This window comes from Calidris pugnax, unplaced genomic scaffold (genome assembly GCF_001431845.1).
Source record: "Calidris pugnax isolate Ruff unplaced genomic scaffold, ASM143184v1 scaffold148, whole genome shotgun sequence".
Taxonomy (NCBI): Eukaryota; Metazoa; Chordata; class Aves; order Charadriiformes; family Scolopacidae; genus Calidris; species Calidris pugnax.
This window is the reverse complement of record NW_015090926.1, coordinates 5,839,114-5,863,737: the sequence shown is the minus strand read 5'-3', so window position 1 is coordinate 5,863,737 and position 24,624 is coordinate 5,839,114. Positions and strand designations below refer to the sequence as shown.

Genomic DNA, 24,624 nt, shown 5'->3' with positions numbered 1-24,624 from the left:
GTGTTTGCTTTCTGTTGTAAGAACTGAGATGACTCCACCTGCTGGACAAAAAGCATTGCTATGCAGTATGAAAAAGTTAATCCCTTGAAAGAACAATCTACAATCATGTTGTTATAGATTCCTATTTGAAACAGCAGAAAGATACAAGAAAGGGAGAGCAAGAAACAAGTTAAATAATTAAAAACGATTCTGCTTAATTGAAGCAATTATAGATTTTTGTTTTTCAAGAAAAAAGGAAGAGAATAACTTACTTTCTCCACTGTTTTATTTGTTCAGGATTTGTGTACTCCTTTAGACATTCAGTAATGTGATCCCCAATTTTGATTAGACACTGTCTAGTGTGTTCCAGCTGCTCTCTTTCAGAAAGTCCCTTCTCTGGTCGGTCCAGCTGTTTTAATGCTGCTTTGACAGGCCTCATTCTTTCTTTGCACTGCAAAATGGAAAAAAAAAAAAAGTAGTTATGAATTCAAATAAAAAAAGAAAAAATAAGTATTCTAAGACATGACCCACCCTTTACTGTAATATATATATACAGGCAAAGACAGTATTGTTACAAGCCAAATGAAGCACAGGACTTTCTCACAGCTTTTAAAAATGTTTAAAAATGTTTTACAGGTTTCTTTTGGAAAAAAAGTTGTATTTTAAACTCAGTTGGAAATCTACTCCTTTATGAAGACATTAGATTGTATAAAATACTGATATCAGGGATTTAAGGAAGCACTAGCTTAATAGAAGGGATTTTCTGAAGAAAAGGACTCATTACAACTCGGGTTTACGATTAGTTACAACTTTCAGCACAAGTTTAGGGGACAAGACATACTTTTTAGCACCTTGAAAGCTATACAAACTCAATGCCAAAATTATATATGAGAGTGTTCAGTACATTTCAAGAAGATACTTTCTGCAACAGTTAAATGTGGCATTCAGCAGAAGATTAACACTGCTTCTCTGAGGAGTTTTTAAACTTTAGTCCTTGCAGATAGTAGTGGAACTTGTGGTACCTAGAGTTTGGGTATGCCTCGATTAGTAACAACAGCAACAGCAAAACAAACATATGTCATATATGCATTCTTGACTTTTCACACTTTGAGTCAAATGTTTTAATAATAAATCCAGACAAAGCCAGGTAGCATGATTTAAATTACAGACACTTGCTTGGGAATACCATTTAACTACAATGGCATGGTAAAAAGACTAAATACATACTTTCCTTATCATAAAGAGCCAAATTAGTTAAGCCTGAACAACCCAGAGTAGCAGTTTCCATTTGCAAATGTAGTTATATATGCTAATTAGACTGCATCTGATCATGGCATAAGATAAACATACATTCCAGAACAAAAAACCTGGCCAAAAAAAAAAAAAAAATTCTATACACAAACCCAACCTAGAATTAGAGTCTCAGTAAAAATTAAAGGAGGTAAATGTTTGGAACGGAGTGCCACTACCATGTAAGCATCTAGGGACAACTCAAAAATCAGGGAAGATGATGCATTGCCAGCTCAGTCCACTAAGTAATTAAGCAGCTATATTACACATTACACTAGCCACAGCTGAAGGTAGCCTTTAAAAACAGCTTAGAAAGTGCACTAATTAACGTAGAAGTAATCAGAAAAATAAAACTGTAAATGAAATGAAGTGATTTTCTGTCACTCAGCCACACAAACACATCTACCTGAATCACTTGAAGCTCATCCTGGAAATCACAGGTAAGGTACTTGGAATGTTTAGAATAAAACCATACATAGACCAGTCACTGCCATACTTAAGAGAATCTTACTTGCACGTTGCAGCCAGCACCCACAACAGCCCCAACAAACTTGGCTGGCAGAAACAAACAACTGTTGAAATCTGAATGACGAAACACTCACAGGAGAGCACTTGAGTAATTTCCTTGATTCCTTTCCAAAGGCCCCAGCCAACTTTGTGTGTTTTTTTCCTCTAATATTGATTCTGTTCTTAAGAAGCAGTGATTAAACAAAATTCTTCTGGTGTCAAAAGGCAGTACTCCAGCAAGGTATTTCTAAGGGCTTTAGCATTTGTTCCTTCCCTTGTCTACTAATTAAGTCTGCAATACTTCAGGAGGGAAGTGCTGAAACTTCATTTGTTATCTTACAAAAAGTAAGTAATGATAAAGTAAAGCCACAGACTCCAGCAATTGCACTGAAGTTCATTCATGTTTGCTCTTTAAGAAGCAGGATACACAAGTTATTCTTGAGAATGTATCTTTGCAGTCTATATATTAATTCTATTCAGCACACAGACTACTGCTTAAGTTTTCCTGCTATCCTGCATAAATACAGTAAACAACAAAATAAAACTACTGGAACAAAGACAAAAATTACCTTAGTACAGTGTCAGTAACATTCCTTGATCTGAAACTTTACTAGCAAAAGATCACCAGTGTTTCTGTGCCCAATAACAGAATTAAGAACATCAGAAACTATCCTCATTTAGACTATCAAGTACAAACACTAACTTATCAAAAAGGGACTTACCACACTAAAAGTTTTCTGATCCAGTTCTTCAGATTCTTCCAATATAGGAACAGGTTCACTAGTTGCAGTAATATGAACTGGAGTATCCAACAATGGAATTTTTTTAGTTTTTTCTTTATTTTCAGATTTGATTTCATTTACCTAAGAAGAAGATACAAAATTTTTAAGTAAATTTATTTTGGCTCTGGAATTGTCTGATAATATATGACAATCCCCGTAACTACTACATTCTCTTCAGTAATAATAAAAAAATATGCTGATATTCAAGACAGTGTATTTTACTTCTTCTGTGGAATGGAAAAGAAGAATGGAAAAGGAATAAAAGCATTTTAAACTTGTACTCTCATTCCAGCTAAGATACATATCATTGAAGATGTAATTCCCCATTGCAAATGCTTGACCTCATGGTTTCTGGTAGTAGAAATAAAACTGCAAATGATGTAAAAGACTTCAATGAAATGACAACTGATTAGATCCAAAATACCTTTTCATCTCAAAATCATTCATGTAAACCTAGTAGCCTTTTCTAGTGCTATATAAGATAAGTAAACCTAGTTACCTTCTCTTCCTTTACTTCTTTTTCTTTCTGTGTGGATTCTTTAACTTTGTTTTCTCTCTTTTCTTTAATATCTTTTTCTTTTAATTCTTTCTTATCCTCTTTTTCTTTTTTCTCCCTTTTCAAATCCCTCTTATTTTCCTTTTCTTTTGTCTCTCTTTTTTCTTCAGCTTCCTTCTTTATACCAATATCTGGCTCAGGCTTTTCTTCATTTTCTTTTTCTGCTTTAATTTTTTTATGTGGTTGTTTCACTGAAACAATCTCATCCTGCAATACGCAAGCATATACGTCACATCAGACTGAGTGCCTATCTATGCAAGTTTCGTAACTACAGATTAAAACATACTTTTTATCTGTGCATTTTTTTCTTTTTGGACAAAGATTTAACAGCTATTATATAGAACTGAAGGCAGTTGTAAAGAAAGATGAGAACTACTCACTTCCTTGATGTGACAAAGCAAGTACTTGATTTGGCAGTGGTAGTTGGGGGGTGAGAAATTATGTCCATTTAACTTAGAATTAACATAGAATTCTATTCCTTTAAAAGGTAATTAGGCTCTGAAAAGCTAAAAACTTTAAAGAAATAGTCTTGCAAAACTGAGCTGATTGGTCAGGACACTCAAATGAAGGAGATGTTAGAAGACCTCTTTCTAGTTAGCTTTGTCCAAGTAAATTTTTACCAATCCAATTTTAAACATTCACAGGAGAAGGTAACAGAGTCCCAACTTCTTTTTTTCCAGAGGTGTTCTTTTTTACTAGGCTTAAAAAAAAGTCTTGGTTACAGTTGTCTGATAGGCACCCATTTAATTAGTTGAAGGTAAAAAAAAATACCACCCTCCACTGCTCTTTACGATGTTCACTTGTAAAGCTAGAGATGGAAACTCAAATTCTTTCAGACACAGAAAAGTACTACAATATGTAAAGTATTATGTACAGGTGCAAGAATTACTGTAATCTTGAATTTAACTCAATACACCCAAAGAAGGCATATATAGAATCCACTGCAGAAAAACAGATGAAAGAATGCGTGATACAAGTTACTTAGATGAGGTATTGAGTCATCAGTCCAACCAGGACTTCAGTATTTAGGTATCGTGGAAACTTCTCAGCAAAAATCCAATGACTTCAAGGAGTTTCCTGAATGTTTTAAAAGTTAAACAGGTAAGTTTTAAATATTGTACATAGTATGGCAGCTAAGTAGCTAAAGCCACTCAGGTGGTTAAAGCCCCTCCTTGTGTATGGTCCAGGTTTCAGAAGTGCAATTGTCAGTCTGTGTCCAAAAGTATTAAAGTGATGAATAACTGTTATTAAATATACAAAAAGGGACAGCATTCTAGGCTCTTTCCCAAAACATAACAAGTCAATGAACTGACTGGCAGTGTCTCCTGTTTTGTATCTATAAACATAAGCCAGTCTACATTCAAATTTTTAAAATTTTTTTCGGGCTTTACGTTTTATTCCTCATAGTACAATATAAATATATACAGGAATGCTTTAGTTAAGAATTATTACTTTTTATAGATGTATCATGGTTCTTCTAAGGCTGACTCAGTTTTAACTGTGTATAGTGAAAACTCCTCAAGAGTCAGCTGACAATTACAATGGTTTTTACTAGTTTAAAGTCATTATGCAAGACACTTCAATTTAGTTTATTTTAAACCAAGTAGAAAGTATTTTAGTGATTCATATAGATTTGCACTGATTTATTTAAACTACTTTCAAATTTTTTTAAAAAAAATTACCTATTTTTTTTACCTAAATTTTTATCTGTAGTGGTTTCTGCTGTGTAAGCGTTAGAAATTAAAAGACCCAACAAAGGCAGAGGCCTAAATGAACATATCAGAAGTAATGGAACACAACAAGGTTAAATAGTTGGTTAGTTTTGGATTATAAAAGCCATGACTTATACACGAGATTTCCCATGCAAGTCTGGAAGTATCATTTATTCAAGCTGACCTTGATGTTTTTTCCTGAATAAAAAAACTTTACCTGAATAATGTCTGTCAGTAGTTATAACACATTAGCCAGAAACATTAGTTTTATAATTGTGTGTTACATTAGGTTTGCATTTCTTTTCATTCATTTACAATGCTGAAGTCTTTAAAGAATGCTAAAACTGAGCAATGCCACTTGTAATTAAAACAACATTTTTTTGTAATATAATTTGGAAAACTACTTGTAATTCCTCAGCTACTGGCTTCTCATTAAATTAAAACAGACACAGTCTTCCATGTGCTTGTACTGATGCAACATCAACTGTAGTGCCCACAGGAAAGGATGATGTTCAGGTGCTTCAATTTTACTAAGCCAAGAGAAGATAAAATAGAAATCGATACTAATAGAAATAACTGAATAGCCATCTTTATCATATGAAAGGTACTTACCTTATTATCCTCATCATCCTCTTCATCAGATTTTTCCGAGGGTTGTGGTGAAGAATCACTTTTTATTTCTTCTTTTATTTTTGCAGCCTTTATCACCTTATTCTTCTTAGTTCTTGTTTTCCTCCGCTTTGAATTGCCCTGAATGCAAATTGGTCTCTTTAATATGTCAATGGACAAGCATCTTTGCACAACAGTTGCAAAAAAGATTTGCTTTCACATCAAATAAAGGGTTCATTTTATTCTATTTACAAATGGCCACCACTTTTCTCAGGGCTGGAGACACAGAGTATATATACAAAGAATGAGAAAATAGTACAATATGAAACTCGCATTGAGTTAGTCTTCTGTAATACGATTAGCAACACATAGCAATGCTACACAATGAAGAAGAGTAGAACTGAGTACAAACAAGAAAAGGATCAGCTACCATGCCTGTAAGTGTATTGTTTTATCTCACTAACGAATGCAAAATTTTACTTACTGCCCCAGCAAGCCTCTGTGCTTCCTTCCTTGCAAGGTCTTTATTCAGTAATTTAATGAGGTAGTCTGCACGAGTCTGTAACTGCTTTGCCTGGGGTTTCTTATCTGGATCATCAGGCAAAATCTGAGGAGAAAAACGGTAGTATCACAGTTATAAGTACATATTAAGAAGTTTGGAAGATGGTAGCCTGGAGTACACAGAACAAACAGCTGCGTAAAAGAAAATGGAAAACAATCAATTTCAACTGTACCTAGCAAGTATGCCAGCATGCTTGAAGCAATGGAGAATTTCTTAAATGTTTTCACTTCTCTCTAATCTTGCAGCCAATTGGAAATTTCCTCACAGTTTGAAACAAACTCAAGAAATCAGCCTCAGATTTTTGTTTCCACTCTGATACTTTAAGAAATTCTGGCACACAACTCCTAGTTCTGTCTCATTTATCTTTTAAATGCAGAACTCTCTACAGTGTATTGTAGAAGCCAAAAATTATAAATGGGTGGTTCCAAGAAACCAGCAAATTAATGGAAGGCAGGAGTAGGAGTCACCGTTGAATGAACTGGACACAACCTTTGCTCCTCAAATGCCAAAGCTGTAAGTTGTTGGAACTGTCACAAAATTTACTTCACCCCGGTGTTTCCCTTAATACCTGTTGCTCACTAATGCTAAGGAGCTACTGCACTAATTCTAGTACAGCTATTCTCATGTTCTGAGTGAAAGACAGCTTCAAGTGAAGAACCTGGGCATTAGTGAGGATGGGGAAACCTAATCAAACCTCTAGAAAAATCTCCCTTCCAAAAGTTCAAGAACACAAAACAGACAAAACTAGAAAATCTCAAATTGAGAAGCAAAATACTGAAATTCAAATCACAGATGTCCAACTACGTGGAAATGCAGCAACAAAATTGACTGCAAGAACGCATATTTCAACTGAATACACAAGACCGTAAAATCTAATAATATAGCATAAGAACGATACTAAGAAGTATAACTGATGTATAATGTCCCTGCAAATTCCAGTTTTCATAAAATGAGCTCTTTCAGTACCTGTTCTTAGTAGCATTATCACCTAAACAAAGACAGTCCTTCATGAAATGCTGTAGATGACATACCTTCTGTGTCAAACTGAGATCAGGATCCATTTTTATCATTTCCCAGCTGCCATAACCATATTCATAGATGCCTATTAACAGATTGGAATCATCTTCCTTACCCCAATCTATATCAAAATGAGCAGCCTTGGTGTGGCATGGGATGACATATCTAGCAGAAACAAATTAGAAAGACAAATAAAGGATTTTTACTTCCGAAGCTTAGCAAGGCAGAAGGAGCATATTAAAAGTGATGTAACTAGATTTATTTTCCCTGCTAAGATGCTGGTATACTTCATAAATTAATTCAAGTATTTATTATGTATTCTTAACATTTATATAAAACATGTATTGAAAGCCACACTGAAAGGTATTTTAAAGCAGATTAAGACTAAAATATGAAGAACACACACCTGTCCGTGGCCATAAGCTGCATCACAGAGCGGGCTAACCATGAATAACAGCATAAATCATCATCCAAATGTAACTGCTAACCAAGTGGACAATTTAGGGATTGTGATAGACAAGGTGGCAAGGGAAAAAGTTCAGAATGCAGAAATAACTACTGCTGCACTTTGACAGATAATGCTTTCCCCTCAGACAGAGATGACACATAAAGCAGCTCCTCAGCAACCATGAATTCTAGTCCTGATTATTATTTGTAACTGAATAGAGTCCTCAGTGAATACAACTGAGAAGCCAAAACTAGTACTGGCTTCTACAACATGGAAAGAACAAATGAAAAACAGATGTAGAGCAGGTTATTGCTGCTGTCCTTATAGGGAATTGAGAGACAATGCTGTCACAGTGTGCTTTGAGTCAATATTGTCTGAAAAAACCCAGTAAAACTTGAAATTTTTTCTAAGTTACTACTTCCTTTTTTAAAAAAAAACAAACCAAAATCAATACCTTTTTCTTTCTTCTGGATCTGAAGGAATGGATTTGTGCAACGGTGCCAACTCTTCTTCATGAGAGATAACTAGCTTTGCATTCACCTGCACTCCTGAGATTCGGAATGTTGGCCCTTTAACTTTCCCAAGTCTACCTCCTTGAAATAAATGACAAAGGTATTAAAATATCTACCTTTAGGAATATCACGCAGAAAAAAGTAAAGAAAACAAATAAGACTGATGCTATAGCAGCAAACTGTCAAATACCAAATGACATTTTCTTAACTAAATGCTTAAGTTTAGCTCTGGAATAAAAGGGTCTTCCAGATAATAACAGCAAATAATAAGATAATAAAGCAAAAACATACTGCATTCTCCAGTGAGAATTCACACACAGAAAGGGGAAAACTAAGTAATCTTCCTACAATGCGTTTTTAAAAATCACCCAGCGTGTCAGCATATGTTTATATTTTCCCCCAATAGAACTGTTTTCTGTTAGGATCAGAGTGCAACAATAATTCAGACTTTTTGACATTTTTTATTGCCCCTAAGTCCCTTGAACATATTTTACCTGCTCTTTCTTGTCCAGATGAATTGTCCTTTAAAGCTTTAATGCATCCGTTATGTACAAGCTCTCCCAAACGTCTAAGATCCGTCTCTGATTTATCAACTAGCTCAGCATCTCTAGCTACAGCATCTAACCTGTAATAAAAAAATACAGGTTTTTATAGCTCTGAAACTTGAGTAGTTGTGAATGACTCCTTCAGACTTTGAAACTAGAGAAATCATCATATCAGTCATCTGCACTTGCTATGCTGTGATCCAAGAAAGAAAAATAAGTGATTCAGGTATCAGAGGACCAAAAACTGTAAAGGACCCTAACCCTACATCGTTGAGTTAAATTACTGTACATTTCTTTAAAAAAAGAAAAGGAATCATTCTGTATCATATGTCCATTGGACTACAAATATTTATAAGGAAAATAAGAACGGCAAGTTTTTCTTAAAATATGGAATAATAAAAAAAGCTTAATAATAAAAAATGACAATAAGGAAAATGCAAAACTAAGTTTGACAGTCACAGTGGGTAAACCGATAGGCTTTCAACAGGGTGTCAAACAAGACAACTGAATGATTACCACCAACAAAGATTAAACAAGGCAGTAGGTAAAGTATACAGAGAAAGAGTAAGTCCTGCAAATTGAAAGGTTTGTTGTGTGGCTGTTTGCACACATACCATATGAAGAAAGGGAAGACATTAAGCTAGTCGTGCTATATTGGAGGCAGAAGACTAGACTCTGTGTTTTCTCTTTAGACTAATGTTTCTTGGTATATTGTTCTTAATTTTTATGAAAACAAGGTTCCCAGTTGCCACACAAATAATAATCAAACAAATTTACCTTTCAAGAGGGCCACCAAATTTCTTGTAACTCTTGATAAACCTAGTAAAAGAAAAAAAATTTGCCACTTAAATACATGCTTAACTAACTTCACTGGTTTTAAAATTGTATTAATACAACTATTAATCTTGGTATAGTGACAAACGGACAACAGAAGAAAAACCAACAAGTAGAGAGAGTAGGGCAGGTTAGTACACCCAGATAACCCAAAGTCAGAGTTTTATTGGCTTAAAAACTGATGTAAATAAAACAATAGAAGGTACAATTTATTTCAGAAAATGCTTTATTAATTTCACAAGACAGAAGATTCAGCAGCTGGATGTGTCTAACCATAAAAATTTAATGCAGATTTACAGACATTATGCCTAACATAGTAAAGGAGCCACCTGCAACAGGTGATTTGAAGAAATTGAAAATATGACATTAAAGATATTCTCTGTAGGAATGTGTAAGTGCTTGAAAGAAATGAGATGCCTGCGATAGAAAGGAAATGAAATAAAAATAAAATAAAGAAAAATAAATTTAAAAAAGAAAGTTTCCTGAACAATCAAGGCCTCAAATTGCTAGTGCAAGCACAAGAACAGCCTTGAAAAAAACACCAATTCGCTGTGTTGTTAGATGAAATGGAAAGGCACAAAATTCTTTAAAGTCACTTCTCTGACCAAAAATATTTTGAAAGCTTTACAGCATTTAGACAAACGTGCATACTTGAATTTCAGAAGCAAACTAGCATTTCAGAAAAATTCCTTCTTCCTGTACCAAAAAACTATTTTAGCACCAAATATTGAAAGCACCTGCTGTACAAGATTCAAATAGATATTTTTTTTTAATTTAAAGAAGCATCACATTAACATTAATTCAATAACCATGTCAAGAAGTTTAAAAAGAAAACAAAATCCAGTCAAATTTTTGTAGTTGTCACTAAAAATGTTTTATGCATTCTTTCAGCACTGCAGTATTTAGATAAAATGGAAGCCCATTATTTCACTTGCGTATCAAAAGAAAAGCTCATTGTAACATGTGGTTTTTGAAATCACTGTCCTCATGGGTTGCAGGGAATTAACAAATTTAAAACAGTCAAGGATATTTTTCAAACTTAATTTTAGCCCTCACTAAAATGTATTCAATGTATTCTTGCCATGACAGTTCACTACGTCAGAACCACAAGGTAACACAAGGGAAAACATTAAATGCTATAATAATAAAAAAAAAAAAAGATTCAAAAAATTCAGGCAAAACATACTGACTTCTGTACTGTCAATGAAAATTGTCTTGTCCTTTTAAACGTGCATGTCCCCCCATATCTTACCGCCTGATCTCTGCATCACTAAATCCTTTAATATTTTCTCGAGGAATAGTTCGTGGCCTTCCACGTTTTTTCGGCCGTTTTCTTTCTGAGATGGAGTCACTATCAGATCCAGAATATCTTCTGCTCCTACTGCGCCTCCCTTCACTTCCATTAAAACTGATCTGGAATTTCAGAATAAATAGTTCCAAGCTATGTGATTAATGAACATTAAAAGTTTTACCTAGCCTGTCAAAAACGTGTTCAGAAAAGGGAAAAACCAACCTCAAACCCAAAACATAACATCTCCCAACAGCAAAGTAAACCAACAGCAACATAAAAGTCAGTCAGAATCAAGAGATACCTGTTTTGCACAGTTTCTCATCCTTGGAAGCATATATATTTCTTCAAGTTCTTTTTGTCTTTCCTCCTCTTCTATTCTTCGTCGCTGGACTTCTGGAATGATTTCTTCCCAATTTCTTGAATTTCTTTCTGGTTCCAACTCAATATCATCTTCATCCATATTGGAAAAGTTGGCCACCTTGTTTATCAGGATATAAGTATTTTCATCAAATCAATACATGACTTTATTTGGAAAAAAAAAGAGCAACTAATATATTGTAGGAAAACAAATTTCTTGATGGCATATTTTAGGCATGTATATATTTTATGTATTTTTATATATGCTATTGTTTTATAATATATAAAAAATTTATTCACACAAAGTGCTTCTTGAGAAACTGTCCCTAATTAAAGTATTGTATTCATTTATGAAACAGACAGACTCCATACAACATGGGCTAAGATGAGAAAAGATGAGAATGTTTTTTTTCTTTTAAAAGTTGACTAATACAGATGCATAATGAAATATCTCCCCAATAGCTGTATAATTGTTATTTGACTTCCTTCAAAAAAAGGCTGACAACATTTGATTGCCCCAGTTAATGTGAAGCTATGGTAAAAGTAACTAAAACACATTAATACACTGTAGAAAACAAAATACATTGCAGATGAACAATCAGCAGGAGAGCTATTTAAGAATCTGCTGGTCTAAACAAATACATCATGTTCTGCATTTTTTTTCTGCACCCAAATTCTAATATGTTTAACTGATAACATTTTGCATTCAAGTCTACGTTAAGGATAAAAGCCATTTCTAGAAGTCATCAACTAAGAAATGCAAGCTTTCTATTTTGAGTTCAACAGTACTGCAGCTGTTAAACAACAAAGGCGGCATTTAAAACACAAGACTACCTAGAATTCTAATCATTAATACATTAATAAATATTTCTTCTTTTATTAGCAAAATACATCATGTATTTTCCAATGTTTATACTGATGGTAGGTATTTGGCATAGGTCAAAATGCATTTTAGTAAAAAGAGATACGGAGTTGGCTTACTATGACATGTATTTCATAAGAATGAAGAGACTGATAGGTACACAAATGAAATATAGTGCCATTTAAAAAGGAAAATGTAATTATGGCATGAGGGAGGGGACTGAGCAGTACCTTAAACTGTGAAAGCAACTCATCTCCTACAGTTAATGGACCTGGCTCATTTTCCCGAGTTTCTGCCCTCTTCAAGATTTCATCTATATCCATTTCCTAAAAAAGAAAAGTAGTTTCTTTTTACAATGAAATTGTATACATGCTTTTGGTTGTTTTATTTATCTAGATGAGAAATACTACTTACCTGAGGCTCCTGTTCTTCCCCTTCAGGTTCTTTAAAAAGTTCCTCAGCACCAAACTTCAAAATCGCTGATAACTCCTCCTTATTAAAAGGTGTTGAGCTGAAATAAAGGATGTTTCAGGAAAAATATTTTGTCTTAGCAACGTGAAAAAGTTCTCTCTAATAATGAGTCAATTAAGCTTTATTATTTAAAATCTACAAAGACAATATACTTTGTATCTTTACTTATTTAATCTTATTTTGCCTTCCATTAACCAAGGGAAATAACTTATGTTTTCACTTACTTATCAAATATACTTAAGGGAAAATTAGTATGGAAATAAATTCAAATATACCTTGAAGGAGTAGAGCCTGTGTGTAGTATGGTTTTCCCTGTAGTGTCCATTCTCTGAATTACTAAGTGATCTAACACCATCTTTTTCTTCGCTCTTTCAAGAATATCTTCTTCTACTGATCCTTTCGTGACTAGTCGATAAATATTAACCTATAAATATTTTTTAAAAAGTAAACAACATGGAGAAATCTCAGTCTTCACTACGTATCTTCTGAATTTATTGACTGTTTTCCAATATGAAATACTAGTTCAATCATGCTACCACAGTCTTTACTTCAGCATTTAAATAAAGAACACAGTGAAATAAACTCTTACACCTGTCTTTTTTAAAATTCAGTGATTTGGTACAATCATTGCCACAGGCAAAACTGCCACATTTCCTATTATTACTGTATGTCTTCTGCTAGAAAGAAAGTTGAAGAAAATTAAGAAATGTTTAAGCAAGACAGATGTGCCTGGTGCAGCAGTTATTTTCATGAATGACATGATGCCAACAAATGTGGGAAAGACAAGCCCGTAACTCTTCTCCTTCTCCCATCCGCATACCACACCTCCATATAGGGAGATGTGAAAAAACAGAGAAGGTTAAATGAGCTTTACTAACATTTTTGTGCATAGGCAGCAAGTATTAGCTATTCTCAAAAACACATGAAGACTGAATGGTGCAGACAGTGGACAGCTACTGTACGGAACCTCTCCTCAGGTTTGGAGCTTAAAGCTGAATGCACGTACCTGTTTCTTCTGTCCAATTCTATGCGCTCTAGCCTGTGCTTGCAGATCATTCTGTGGATTCCAGTCAGAGTCAAATATAACTACTGTGTCAGCAGATGCCAAGTTGATACCTAACCCGCCAGCTCTGGTAGACAGTAAAAAGCAGAAGTCCTGAAATCATAAAATAATGAAACACATATAATATGACACTTGTTCATGCAGCCTGTGGCGCAGACTACAAAATCATATACTACCAATTCTGTAACTGTTCTACAGTCAAAACTTCTTTAAGCGTAAGGAAAACATTGATACCAGTTTCTTTCAGAAATACTTACTGACTTCTCAACAGTTTAATGGAAGCAGCATCCTGGAAGATGACCACTAACTAAAAAATCCCAACCAAACAAAAGACTGGCCAAAAAAGTACAAAACCCATACTGTTGAAGCCTCATAAGTTAAAAAGTCCCTCTCCCACGCCCCCTGCCCCAAGCCCTGGAAGACTAAGCAGCCATGCCAGAGGGGAAGATGCTTGAGCCTACAGCCAATGATCAGTAATGGCCAAAAACCATACAGAATGTTCTGAATTTTTAGGAAACAAATAAAAAATAAAACTGAGATAATTTTTTTTGCTGCAGAAATGCATACTTTGCCTCCATTTTTGAAATGCATGAAGTTTAAATACCTCTTCAACTCAAAAAATGTACAGTGTTACCACAAAGATTTCAAAAAAAGGCAAAAATCTCCATGCTAGAAATTTGAAACACAATTTAGTTTTTTATTCAACAAATATCTGAAGTTTACATTATGGAGTTAAGTCCTTCTCCCTCCATCATAGAAGAAACAATCTCAGCAGCAACTGACAAATGCTATCCTTCAATTACTGACATTTAAAAAAACTGAAACAATCCAACAAACCAACCCTTTCTCCTCTAAACCCGCCAGTGTGGGACAAGAGATTTAAGCTTATCAAGGGTATGGAATGGCTTGCATATTATGAGTGCTAAAGAAACTACAAATCTTCCAACTTGGAAAAGAAGCAATCTGTAAGAGACACCTATATATTCATGGGTTGCTCACAAAGAATGGCTAGAAATCAGTTCTTCACTATTTCTTCCAGGGCAAGTAACAAGTAGGCGTAACAAATGAAGGTAACAGAGAACAGATTTGAAACAATTAAAGACAGTTGTTCATGCAAGGATATACACATTAGTTCCGCTCACTGCCAGAGGATGTTTTTGATGCTAACTGCTTGTGTAAATTCAATGCTCTTGTAAACATTGCTGGATTCAGTTCTACATAGCAACAAAGCTGAATATTTATATAGTAACTAAAATTACTTTGATAAAGAGCTTTAGAAAAAAACCTGATAGCTATATAACGGATTAAATATCATATTCATAAGGTATGTGTTTTCTACTTACCTGGTTCTTAGAGGAAAAAAAACCAAAACAGATGTAAACCTTGTAGTATAGGCAATAACAATGAATTTTCAACCCTACTGATAACCTCACTTTTCTCAGCCTTCGCTTCTATGCAGTGTGGTTTTTTTTTAATTTCTTGGGAAAAAAAAAAAATCAGATTCCTTAGGAAAAAGATAGCATACCTCTGATCCTTCTGCATTAAAATGATCCAGTGCTTGTTTCCTCAACTCCCCTTTTATTGATCCATCAAGTCTCTAAAGAGATTGAGTATTACAGTTAAAGAGTAATTCTTATACTATATTCAAAATGAAAGCAACTTGAATTCTCTGCCAAAACTGCTATGGGAAGTACATAAAAGTAATGCAACAATTCACATTATTTTTTTTTGATTTATCTGTTTCATTTCAAAATACTATTTAGCATATGGCAATTGCCAGTCTTTCTAGAAAAGATGACATTTTTATATATCTTTTCTTAAGCAAAGTGGTGAGGATCTCATAATGACAAAACAGTTGAGGTTGGAAGGGACCTTTGGAGGTCATCTCGTTTAACTACTCAGGCGGGAACAGCTAAAGCAGGTTGCCTGAGGGCAGGTGCAGGTGGCCCTTGAATGTCACAGGGGATGGAGATTCCATAACCTCTGGACAGCTTGTTCCAGTGCTCTCTCACTTGCAAAGCAAAGAAAATATTTCCCTTGTCCTGAGGATCAAAGCTTCTTGGCTACTACCACGAAGATTCTTACCTGAAAGGGAAACTGACGATACTTCAGATATTCTGCTAGGATGTCCAGCATCCTCACCATCTGTGAGAAAATCAGAACTCTGTTGCCACGTTCTCGCAGACGAATCAATAGCTTGTCAAGAAGGATTAGTTTCCCGCTGCTACGTATTAAATGCTACAAAAACCAAGAAATACATATTACAAACTAAGCTCATCTCAACACTATAAACACTGCAGTTAGTTAGACATTCACTTGAGATTTGCTTTTCTTTCTATTAACGTCAGAAAGAATAAAGAAAAGGAAAATTCTGACATTCCTTCAGAATTTTATAGTTTAAAACATGCATACAATATGTAGTCTCAAAAATTCAAGAGGTTTTGATGTAGGCCCAAGTTCTTTTCTGCCAAGTAAAAAATAGAAATAGGTAACCAATAAAACAGAAGATTAAGAAAAAATTACTTCAGTACTACCTTTGCTTTACTTCCCATCTTTTAAAAAGAAACAGGTACTGCTGCTTCACCCTTTTTTTAAACAAAGCCTATCAATCAAGTTTCTCAGGAAAGATAAAGTGAGAGAAATACTGTTTGTGGTACTTAACACTGTAACCCACCTAAAAGCCTGTTAATCCTTCTCAGCTCCATTGGGAATAACTAGGAGAGAAACCTGAGCAAATGTGAAATCTAATGTTGAAAACATTAGGCCTCTTCAGGTGAAGAGGCTTGGGACAGAATTTTGGGAATGCTAATTTTTGAGCTTGGTGCTTTTATTCTTTATGCCAGAAAGGAGGAAGATATTTGTCACTGTAGAAACTAGTAGCTTTAGGAAGGTCTTTAAATTATCTACTTGAATGCTTACAGAAAAATCAACTCTTGAAACATTTATGTCGGTATAAACTGCATCAACAGCAATAGTTCTCTTATCTGTTGCTGGGCTTCTCAACAGTTTTGGTAGAAATATTTGTTAAACTTAATAAAAAATGAAGGAATACCACACCATCTTTGGTAGTGATGATAACTGTTTTCTTCTGTTACAAAAACAATAGCAAAATCAGATTGAGCTTTGGATGATTCTTACTTTCACTTTCTTTCACTTTGGTTCTTTGCAGGCACACAAAGAACAGCATTTGATTATAGGAAAAAAAGCTTAAAGCATTATGCAGATCACTTTCTGCTAACACATAGATTGCACTTATCACTGCCAGTCACGTGCGTTTCCACTCACATTACCTTTAGCCTGCCTAGCTGCTTTATTTTACTTAGGTTTAAAATAGGTCTCAAGTTTATTGTGCATGAAAATACACAGCCTGTTTCAAACTATTTATTTTTTAACTATGATTGTAATTAAAATCAAGGATATTTTATTTAATCAGTTAGAGAATCACAGAATCATAGAATGGTTTGGGGTTGAAGAGACCATAAAGATCACCTAGTTCTAATCCCTTGCCATGGGCAGGGACACCTCTCACTAGACCAGGTCTCTCAAAGCCCCATTATTCAGTTCCAATTAAGAAACAAAATATCAATTCACTTACCTGTAAAACCCAGGATGCCCATTTTCCAGAGAACCTGTTTTTTCTTAATGTACTTCAATAAGAATTAATAAACTGCCAAATCACTATAAAATAGTGTGAATATCACAGATGTAAAACAGAACTTTTTTTTTTTTATTAAAAAGTGACATTACCTGTAAGGCCTCCTGTTTATTATAGAATTCATTATCATCTGGTGGTTTAATGAGGTAGCAATGGTTACAACACTTCTTGAGTTCCATCATGATGTTCAAAAAGCCTGAGGTACTGCCTTTTGAACCTTTACTGAGGGCTTTGTAATTCCTGGTTAAAATCCACCTATGATAGAAGATGTACAATACAAGTAATTTCTAACCATATGTGGAAGCAAGACAGATGTAAGTTCTCAAAATATAAACAAGCTGAAAGAAAAAAGCACCTCCCAAAAGAATGCAAGAGCATTCCTAACAAAAGAAATTACATGAATAGACAAGATCAGCGTAGTTCTTGATGCCTTGCTTCACAGAACTGTAGCGTTGTGAAACCCTAGAAGGCCCAAGTTCTAATTGCATTATATAAACTATTATACTCCAGTAAATTGCACGTAGACATATCACTAAAACAGCATAATTTACGAAGTGTTGTTACTTACTTATAATATTGCTTCTGCAATGCACTCATTTCCATCCTCAGAATTTGCTCAACTTTAGCAGGTAAAGACTTTTCTACATCTTTTTTAACTCTTCTCAACAGAAATGGTTCAAGTTCTTTGTGAAGACTTGCATAACCATACTCTCTCCCTTTGCCATGCTCCTCTTCAAAATCTTCCCAGGAGGAAAACCTTCAACATAATAAAGAATGAGTGCAAAATAGTGACATAATGTGAATGACCTGAGGAAGCAAAATTCAAGATGAAAGATAACACAACACAGAAAATGTATGAATATACCACAAGAGTGCAAACACACATTTGGATTTCTTCCCCATTCCCTTCTGTTTTATTTATACAACTTCTGAATTTCATCTCACAAGAAATTCCAAATGTTTTGCCTTTAAATAGAAGGATGGAATTTTCCAAAAACACTTACAGAATGAAAACTACTGAATTTTAACTTCCCTGGGGGAAATTCAGCATTTTTCTTTTTCTGCAAGGATACCTTGATGGTTGCAACCTAGATGGTTGCAGAACTTCCATTACTACATTCATCGGGAAGAGCATGAAAAGCCATACTTAATGTATGCTTTGCAGCTTGTGTGGTCTAGCTGAAGCCTAACTGTCCTCTGCAAACAGATGTGATGATCAAATGAAGAATGGGTACTAGACCCTAGTGACTATGCTTGTAAGGTTCTGAAGAAGTCAGTACAATCCATAGCTCAAAATTAATTGGAGCTACAGTGCTCGGTGTTTACAAGGTGTCTGACAGGAACATGTGCTCTCACACACGAGCTCTCATTTATCTCAGGTATAAAGAGGTCAGTATAAAACAAGGTCAATACACTAAGCTTACTGGATGCAAACTCTAAGGGAAAACCAGCCATCTGACTGAACTACAGGATATTGGGTATCTTGGTACAAGTTAGCTTTCATTAATAGTACTAACACAAAAAAGATTCCATTCTATTTCCCCGGAGCAAATCCATACATTTTTCTTCCTAGGCTAAGATGCAGGCTTTTTTCCCAGGTTCTAACCTACCCATCAATCCATCATTTTTTTTGGACTGCTAAAATGGAAAAAGGTGACAACTGCTACCAGTGTTACTTACCAGGAGCAGCGTGAAAAAAAAACATATATAGAATATTTAAATTATTTTTCATGTTGATTCTCTACCTCAATTGATTCTCGAATCACTTTGCTACTTCACAATACTAAACTTGGCCAAAAAAATATTAAAAAGAATCATGTAAAACTCTTCCTTACTTTTCTGGCATGATGAAGTGCAACAAAGACCAAAGCTCTTTGAGGGAGTTTTGCAGAGGTGTTCCAGTAATAAGAAGACGATGGTTAGACTTAAAGTCAATTAAAGTCTTGTACAGAAGGGAGTCATCATTTTTTAAACGATGAGCTTCGTCAACTCCTATGAACGCCCAATTCAGACCACCAAGGAATGTCTTAAAGAAATGGGTAAGAGGGAGAACATTACACAAATAAACACCACGTCATTTCCCACATTTTATAATCAAGCTATAAACACAATCACTTTTTGGTTTATTTTTAATAAAATATAGACAGCTATGTATTTTTAGTACTAATTATGGCTTTTACATTTGCCGGATTCAACGAAAGGCTGTGCAAGCATTCCACGAAAAGCATAAATTAATTTTAAAAGGAAATAAAATGGCCAATAGTCTGACACATTAATTTTTACATGACAGAAAAAAACCCCCAAACACTATTGACCTCTTCTTCCCAGCACATAAAAACAAGTGAAGTAAAAATGTTCTGTTTCTTGACTAGCTATAAAGATTTCCATGTACTTTTAGAAGGATTGACAATAACGCTGTGTGCTACGATTATGGAGACAGTATTAATACATGTACACATATTACTGTATGCACAATAACAAAGAAAAGCTATGTGGGATTTCAAAGTTCTGTATCATGTTTGGGGCTAGAGGCTGGGTTCTTTTTCAGTTCCTCGACAGTGTTCTGCAAAGAAGTGGAGTTATTGATGATGGGAGCAGATTATCACAGCAAGGAGAATCCCAATTAAACTGGAGAAAAAAAGAAGTGCTATCCACTTAATGAAATGGAAAAAGGCTGAAAGCCTCACCACATATACAGAAAACCTAGTGTCCTTAAAAAAACAAAAACCCCCACACCAAAAAAAAGCAGAAACCCAAACCACACACTGTCATATTTCCAAACGCAAACGCTATCACACTCTCCATCAATTTAATGGCCCACAAACCAAATATATGCAAATCGATATACAGTTCTACAGTGGAGATACAATTTTTATCTTCCTGAAGTGTGATTACCTTATCCTTCAGCAAAATTTCATATGTTGTTAGAAGTATGTTAAACTTTAACCGTTTGGTCTGTGGATGCATCCATTCATGAGTTCTTATCTAGAAAAAGAATCAAGTGATAAGCTAGAGAAAAAAGGTCTTGCATAATAGGATGAATTTAAGTACTGCAGTAATGTAAATGTTTAATGATATATAGTAATATGATCCCAAAACAGAAGCACAACATATTAATACACACAAGACTGAACTTCCAATCTGCCTAGGTACTCCAAAAATATTTTGTTTAAACTTCTGAAGAAACAGCAAAGAATTTCTACAAAACAAGTTTCACTTTAATGGGTAAGACATTTAGAAAACACATTAAGAAAACAAACCAACAACCTTTAAGGAAATAAATTAAGATCATGACTGGCTTTCTTACATATTTATTTTTACCTAAATAATCAACTGGCAGAAGATATTATGTTTTCAAATGCAAGACTAGATTTTTAATCCTGTCCACTATTATGCAGGAAGGAAATCTTTCACACACATTTGTATCAGATTAAAATCAAAACACATAGTTTTTCAGTATTTGCTCAGTCCTAACCAAAATATTGGAGATTAGCAGAGGACAGGAACATGAAGTGAGACTTATCTACAACCCTTTCCAATGATAAAGAAATACTCACCATATTTCTGCTAGTTATATCTCCTAAGTAAACTACAGCATTCATCTGAGGAGCCCAAGTTTGAATCTCTCTTTGCCACGATGTCAAGGTAGAAAGTGGCACGACCAGCAAGAAAGGCCCATACAACTGATGTTCATGAAACAGGTAGTTCAGAAAAGAAATTGTTTGTATTGTTTTACCCAGACCCATTTCATCTGCAAGAATACAGCTATTCCCTCTAAAAAAAAAAACAAAACAAAACACACAGAGGAAGAATTTAGAGATGGACAGGAATTGGGCAAGAATAAATTGTCTTTTGAGCATAATAACCACCCGTACAATTTTTCAAGATTTTGCAACTATACATCTTGAAGAAGTTTATTTCCATGGTTTTTCCATAAAAAGAATTTCCACACACACCCCTTAATACTTAAATTAAATTAAATTAACAAGAAGGTTGCAAGTATTCCTCATCAGTCTGATTTAGAAGTATAATACTAATGATGACATTTCAGAAGTGTTTGCTCTTGGTTCTCTGGTTTTACTGTTGTAGCTTGTTTGTTTTTTTAAAAATACGACTTACCCTCATATGAAACTAAAAGCAAAGCAACAACAGAGCTTGGCTGTTTTTTGAGAACAGCCATGGAATGATAAGCTTTGGTACTAAAGAGCAAAACTGCTCCCCTTAGACCTCTAATTTAAGGTTACTGTATGAAACCCTCCAACTTCAAAAAAAAAAAAACAACAGAAAAATCAATTTAATAGTTTTATAAATGCTTATTATTACAAACAGAAAACTCATTTCAGACTACACTTACTTGCACCAGGAATGAGCAAGCCAATTCAATCCATTTAGCTGATAATCTCTTAACTCTAAGCTTTCATGTCCTCCGATGTATGATGGTTGTTTCTTTAGTGCAACAAACCTTGGCCTCTGCTTTAGAACCTATCAAAAGCAAACTGATGATCAGTCATCACAACTGACTGAAGTTACCAAAACATCTTCCCATAGGAAAATAGCAATAGGGATCTACTGGGTCACCAAGTCTAGTCTTTATCCATGGATGAAATATAGGCCATATAAAAACACCAAGCCATTTGCAAGCTGAAATTACTTTGACTGCTAATCTAAATTTCACAATGGGAGTCACATTAACTCCAATGCCAAACAAGACCATCTTTGAATGTCAGTAAAAACACTTTTAATCTACAAAATCTACAAAATCTACAAAAAGCTTAGTAGTGATATTTTCCACATATATTACTATATATATATATATATGATTATTACTATTCCGAGCAACCTTCAAAGAATATTTCAAATATGTACCTTATCTCTGGATTCTTAGAAAATTTTCCCATTTTTATTACCACAGCTGATGCTTGATCAGGCATTGAACCTGGCCAGTAGCTAAGCCACCCAGTTGCTTATTCACTCCCCACCCTAGTGGAACAAGGGAGAGAACTGAAAGGGCAAAAGTGAGGAAAAACTTGTGGGTCAACCTAAAGAGTTCACTGGGTGAAGGAAAAACACCCAACCAGTCAAAAGAAAAACCCACAACCAAAAAAACCCAAAACAACAAAACCCACAAGTGACAGAAAGACAGAAAGGGAGTCACACATTAATTCACCAGGAGACTGATGACCAGCAAGTCTCCAAGCAACATCCACTTTCGAATCCCCTGCATAGCCCAACCAGTTTTACAGTTGAGCATGCCATTAAACAGCATGGAATATCTCTTTGGTTAGTTAGGATCAGCTGTAAAGACTGTGTTCTCTCCCAGCACATTCATGGTGGGGAGGGCATAGCAAGAAACAGAGAAGGCCTTGACGCTGTGCACTCTTCAGCAACAGCCAAAACAATAACATTTATTAACACTGTTTAGGTAACAAATTTAAAACATGGGCCATACAGGCTGCTATGAAGAAAATTAACTCCATCCCAGCCAGACCCAGTACAACTTACCCATTGCAAATTACATACTCACCTTGCAGTCCCTAAAGGGAGTGGTCTTGGATTGATTTCTGCTAAAGTACTCATCAATGCGTGCCTGAAATTTCTTGGCAATGAGCGCACCATCTTCCCAGCTACATTCTGAATAAGGCAGACCCTGCCATTTACAATAGTAGTCTGGATAACCAGCTGCTGATTTCTGGTTTGAATGAGCTGCACAAATACACCACAGATATCTGATCAGCATTTTACTTCTGTGTCTAATGAAAATACTCATTTTAGGTAATAAGACAAGATAAGCTAGCTTCAAGACACAGACACTATGACAACTTTTCACTCAAAGTTTAGTTTTCAATTAAAAAGTTAGTGATACTCATATTCTGAATTTCTTAACTACAAAAGCAACACATAAACAGTGAACACGGAGAATTCTCAACACTGTTTTCTGTCTGCAAGCTTGCAACATACCAATTATTCTTTCCACTATCTGATATTGTTTATGCAGGTCATCTGTAAGCTCCTGCTGGCAGTTGTAATATTCCACATCTTCTGGAGAAGCATTTTTCAGCCTGTAATGGGAATTAATTTACAACACTTACTACACCGTGTACTTCTAAAACTAAGAAAATTTGGCAACTCTAAAGCTCTGAATGTAAGCATGACAGGAATGTTGCTTAGAGAACTTCTTTGAAGGGACAACTTAAAAATTCCTACCACAGAACTGTTGCATCTAGCCTAGGTGCCTCATTATCAATGACCAAGAATGCTTATCAAGAGACAGAACTTATACAGCTACTGGTGGTACTAGTCATGCAGCTAACTCAGAGTACCTGTTCTCAACAGTAAGCAGTGTACTTTACAGGGTAGCTTCCTGGAACAGTATTCAGGATGTCTCACTCCATACAAATTCATCTTGTGATTAAGTTGCTAAAAATCCCACCAGTATTCATTGAGTATATTAAACAGACTAATAAAACTGAAACCAAAAAGGTTACTTTAAAATGTATGGATTTCTTCAGGATTTTGTTCTCAGGCTTGAACCTCAGTTTTGAGCCAAGAAAACTGAATTCTTTAAAGTAGTATTTTCTTGGTTCATTAGCCATTTCTGCAGTGACTCCTGAGGAACTCTGATCAAAGTATAACAAGAAAATCAGTAAAAAGCACAATTTATTATTTACTTTTAAACACTACCCATCTTGTTAAAACTCCATTTACAACACACATACACACACTAAAATCAGATTCAGGTTATCTTAAAGGAACATGTTAAGGAGACTTCAACTATTAAAGTCTTTTTTCCTGTTGCACAGACAGGATGCCCTGGATATAACAAGGCTCAGAAACACAACAGAACATGTACATTGTTACAAAACAAATATCATGGAAGTCTACATAAAAATATTCACCATCGTTTTGTTTCCTGATCCTTTTTTTTGTAATTGTCCAGTTTCTTCATTCCTTTAACATTTTGTTGCTTCAGTGTTTCCTCGGTTTCCCAAGTGTTATGGATGTGTGACCAACCTTTCCATTTAATAAGATACTGTATTTCTCCTGGCTCCTTTGACTTTTCAAACCCAGCATTTGGGTCCCCATCTGCCTCAACTGCATAGATGGTGGTTGCAGCACCCGTGGCTGAGGAAGAAACCACATCCATTAGGCTTAATTAAGTGTGCATTCTCTAAGTTAACCAGTAAGAAACGTAGTGCAGAAAGTAATTAGTGATACTTTTAGATGAGCTTATATTTAACTAGTATCTACAGCTCTCATGTCATTAATCTTATTTGGATGATTATGACATAGATATGTTAATACATGCTCAAGTAGTCAAAAGAGAATCAAAAAAGCAACTCTAACTTCTGCAACTGACCTACAATATCTTTCCTCATAAGAATCTTTGTAGTTTTTAAAGCGATCACCAGTGAACACTAACCCTGCTTGACATCATCTCTATCACATTACTCTCATCTCTGAGCATACAAAAGGCATCTGACATTATGCTTGGTCAGCCTTGAGACATCAATAACCTACTACTAAGGGATACTATGAATCTATTTCTTCCTAAACATGTTTTACTACTTTTTC

At 34.9% G+C, this 24,624-nt stretch overlaps 1 protein-coding gene across 2 annotated transcripts in view; it reads right to left on the bottom strand.

Moving 5' to 3' along the window:
- CHD1 (chromodomain helicase DNA binding protein 1) overlaps nt 1-24,624 on the bottom strand; it is a 52,169-nt gene that overhangs the window by 5,385 nt on the left and 22,160 nt on the right. The window contains exons 7-32 of one of the 2 annotated variants that reach the window (XM_014951479.1): nt 23,949-24,174; nt 23,011-23,111; nt 22,577-22,755; nt 21,407-21,534; nt 20,610-20,826; nt 19,948-20,037; nt 18,888-19,078; nt 17,621-17,809; nt 17,145-17,307; nt 15,483-15,635; nt 14,923-14,994; nt 13,341-13,490; nt 12,610-12,758; nt 12,278-12,374; nt 12,094-12,189; nt 10,946-11,122; nt 10,606-10,766; nt 9,297-9,338; nt 8,469-8,599; nt 7,917-8,055; nt 7,029-7,179; nt 5,920-6,042; nt 5,439-5,576; nt 3,058-3,321; nt 2,499-2,639; nt 252-430 (exon numbers count right to left, since the gene is read on the bottom strand). In XM_014951479.1, the coding sequence (XP_014806965.1) occupies nt 252-430; nt 2,499-2,639; nt 3,058-3,321; nt 5,439-5,576; nt 5,920-6,042; nt 7,029-7,179; nt 7,917-8,055; nt 8,469-8,599; nt 9,297-9,338; nt 10,606-10,766; nt 10,946-11,122; nt 12,094-12,189; nt 12,278-12,374; nt 12,610-12,758; nt 13,341-13,490; nt 14,923-14,994; nt 15,483-15,635; nt 17,145-17,307; nt 17,621-17,809; nt 18,888-19,078; nt 19,948-20,037; nt 20,610-20,826; nt 21,407-21,534; nt 22,577-22,755; nt 23,011-23,111; nt 23,949-24,174 (3,847 nt within the window). The remainder of the gene's footprint in view (nt 1-251; nt 431-2,498; nt 2,640-3,057; nt 3,322-5,438; nt 5,577-5,919; nt 6,043-7,028; nt 7,180-7,916; nt 8,056-8,468; nt 8,600-9,296; nt 9,339-10,605; nt 10,767-10,945; nt 11,123-12,093; nt 12,190-12,277; nt 12,375-12,609; nt 12,759-13,340; nt 13,491-14,922; nt 14,995-15,482; nt 15,636-17,144; nt 17,308-17,620; nt 17,810-18,887; nt 19,079-19,947; nt 20,038-20,609; nt 20,827-21,406; nt 21,535-22,576; nt 22,756-23,010; nt 23,112-23,948; nt 24,175-24,624) is intronic. The other variant, XM_014951480.1, reaches the window with a different exon arrangement.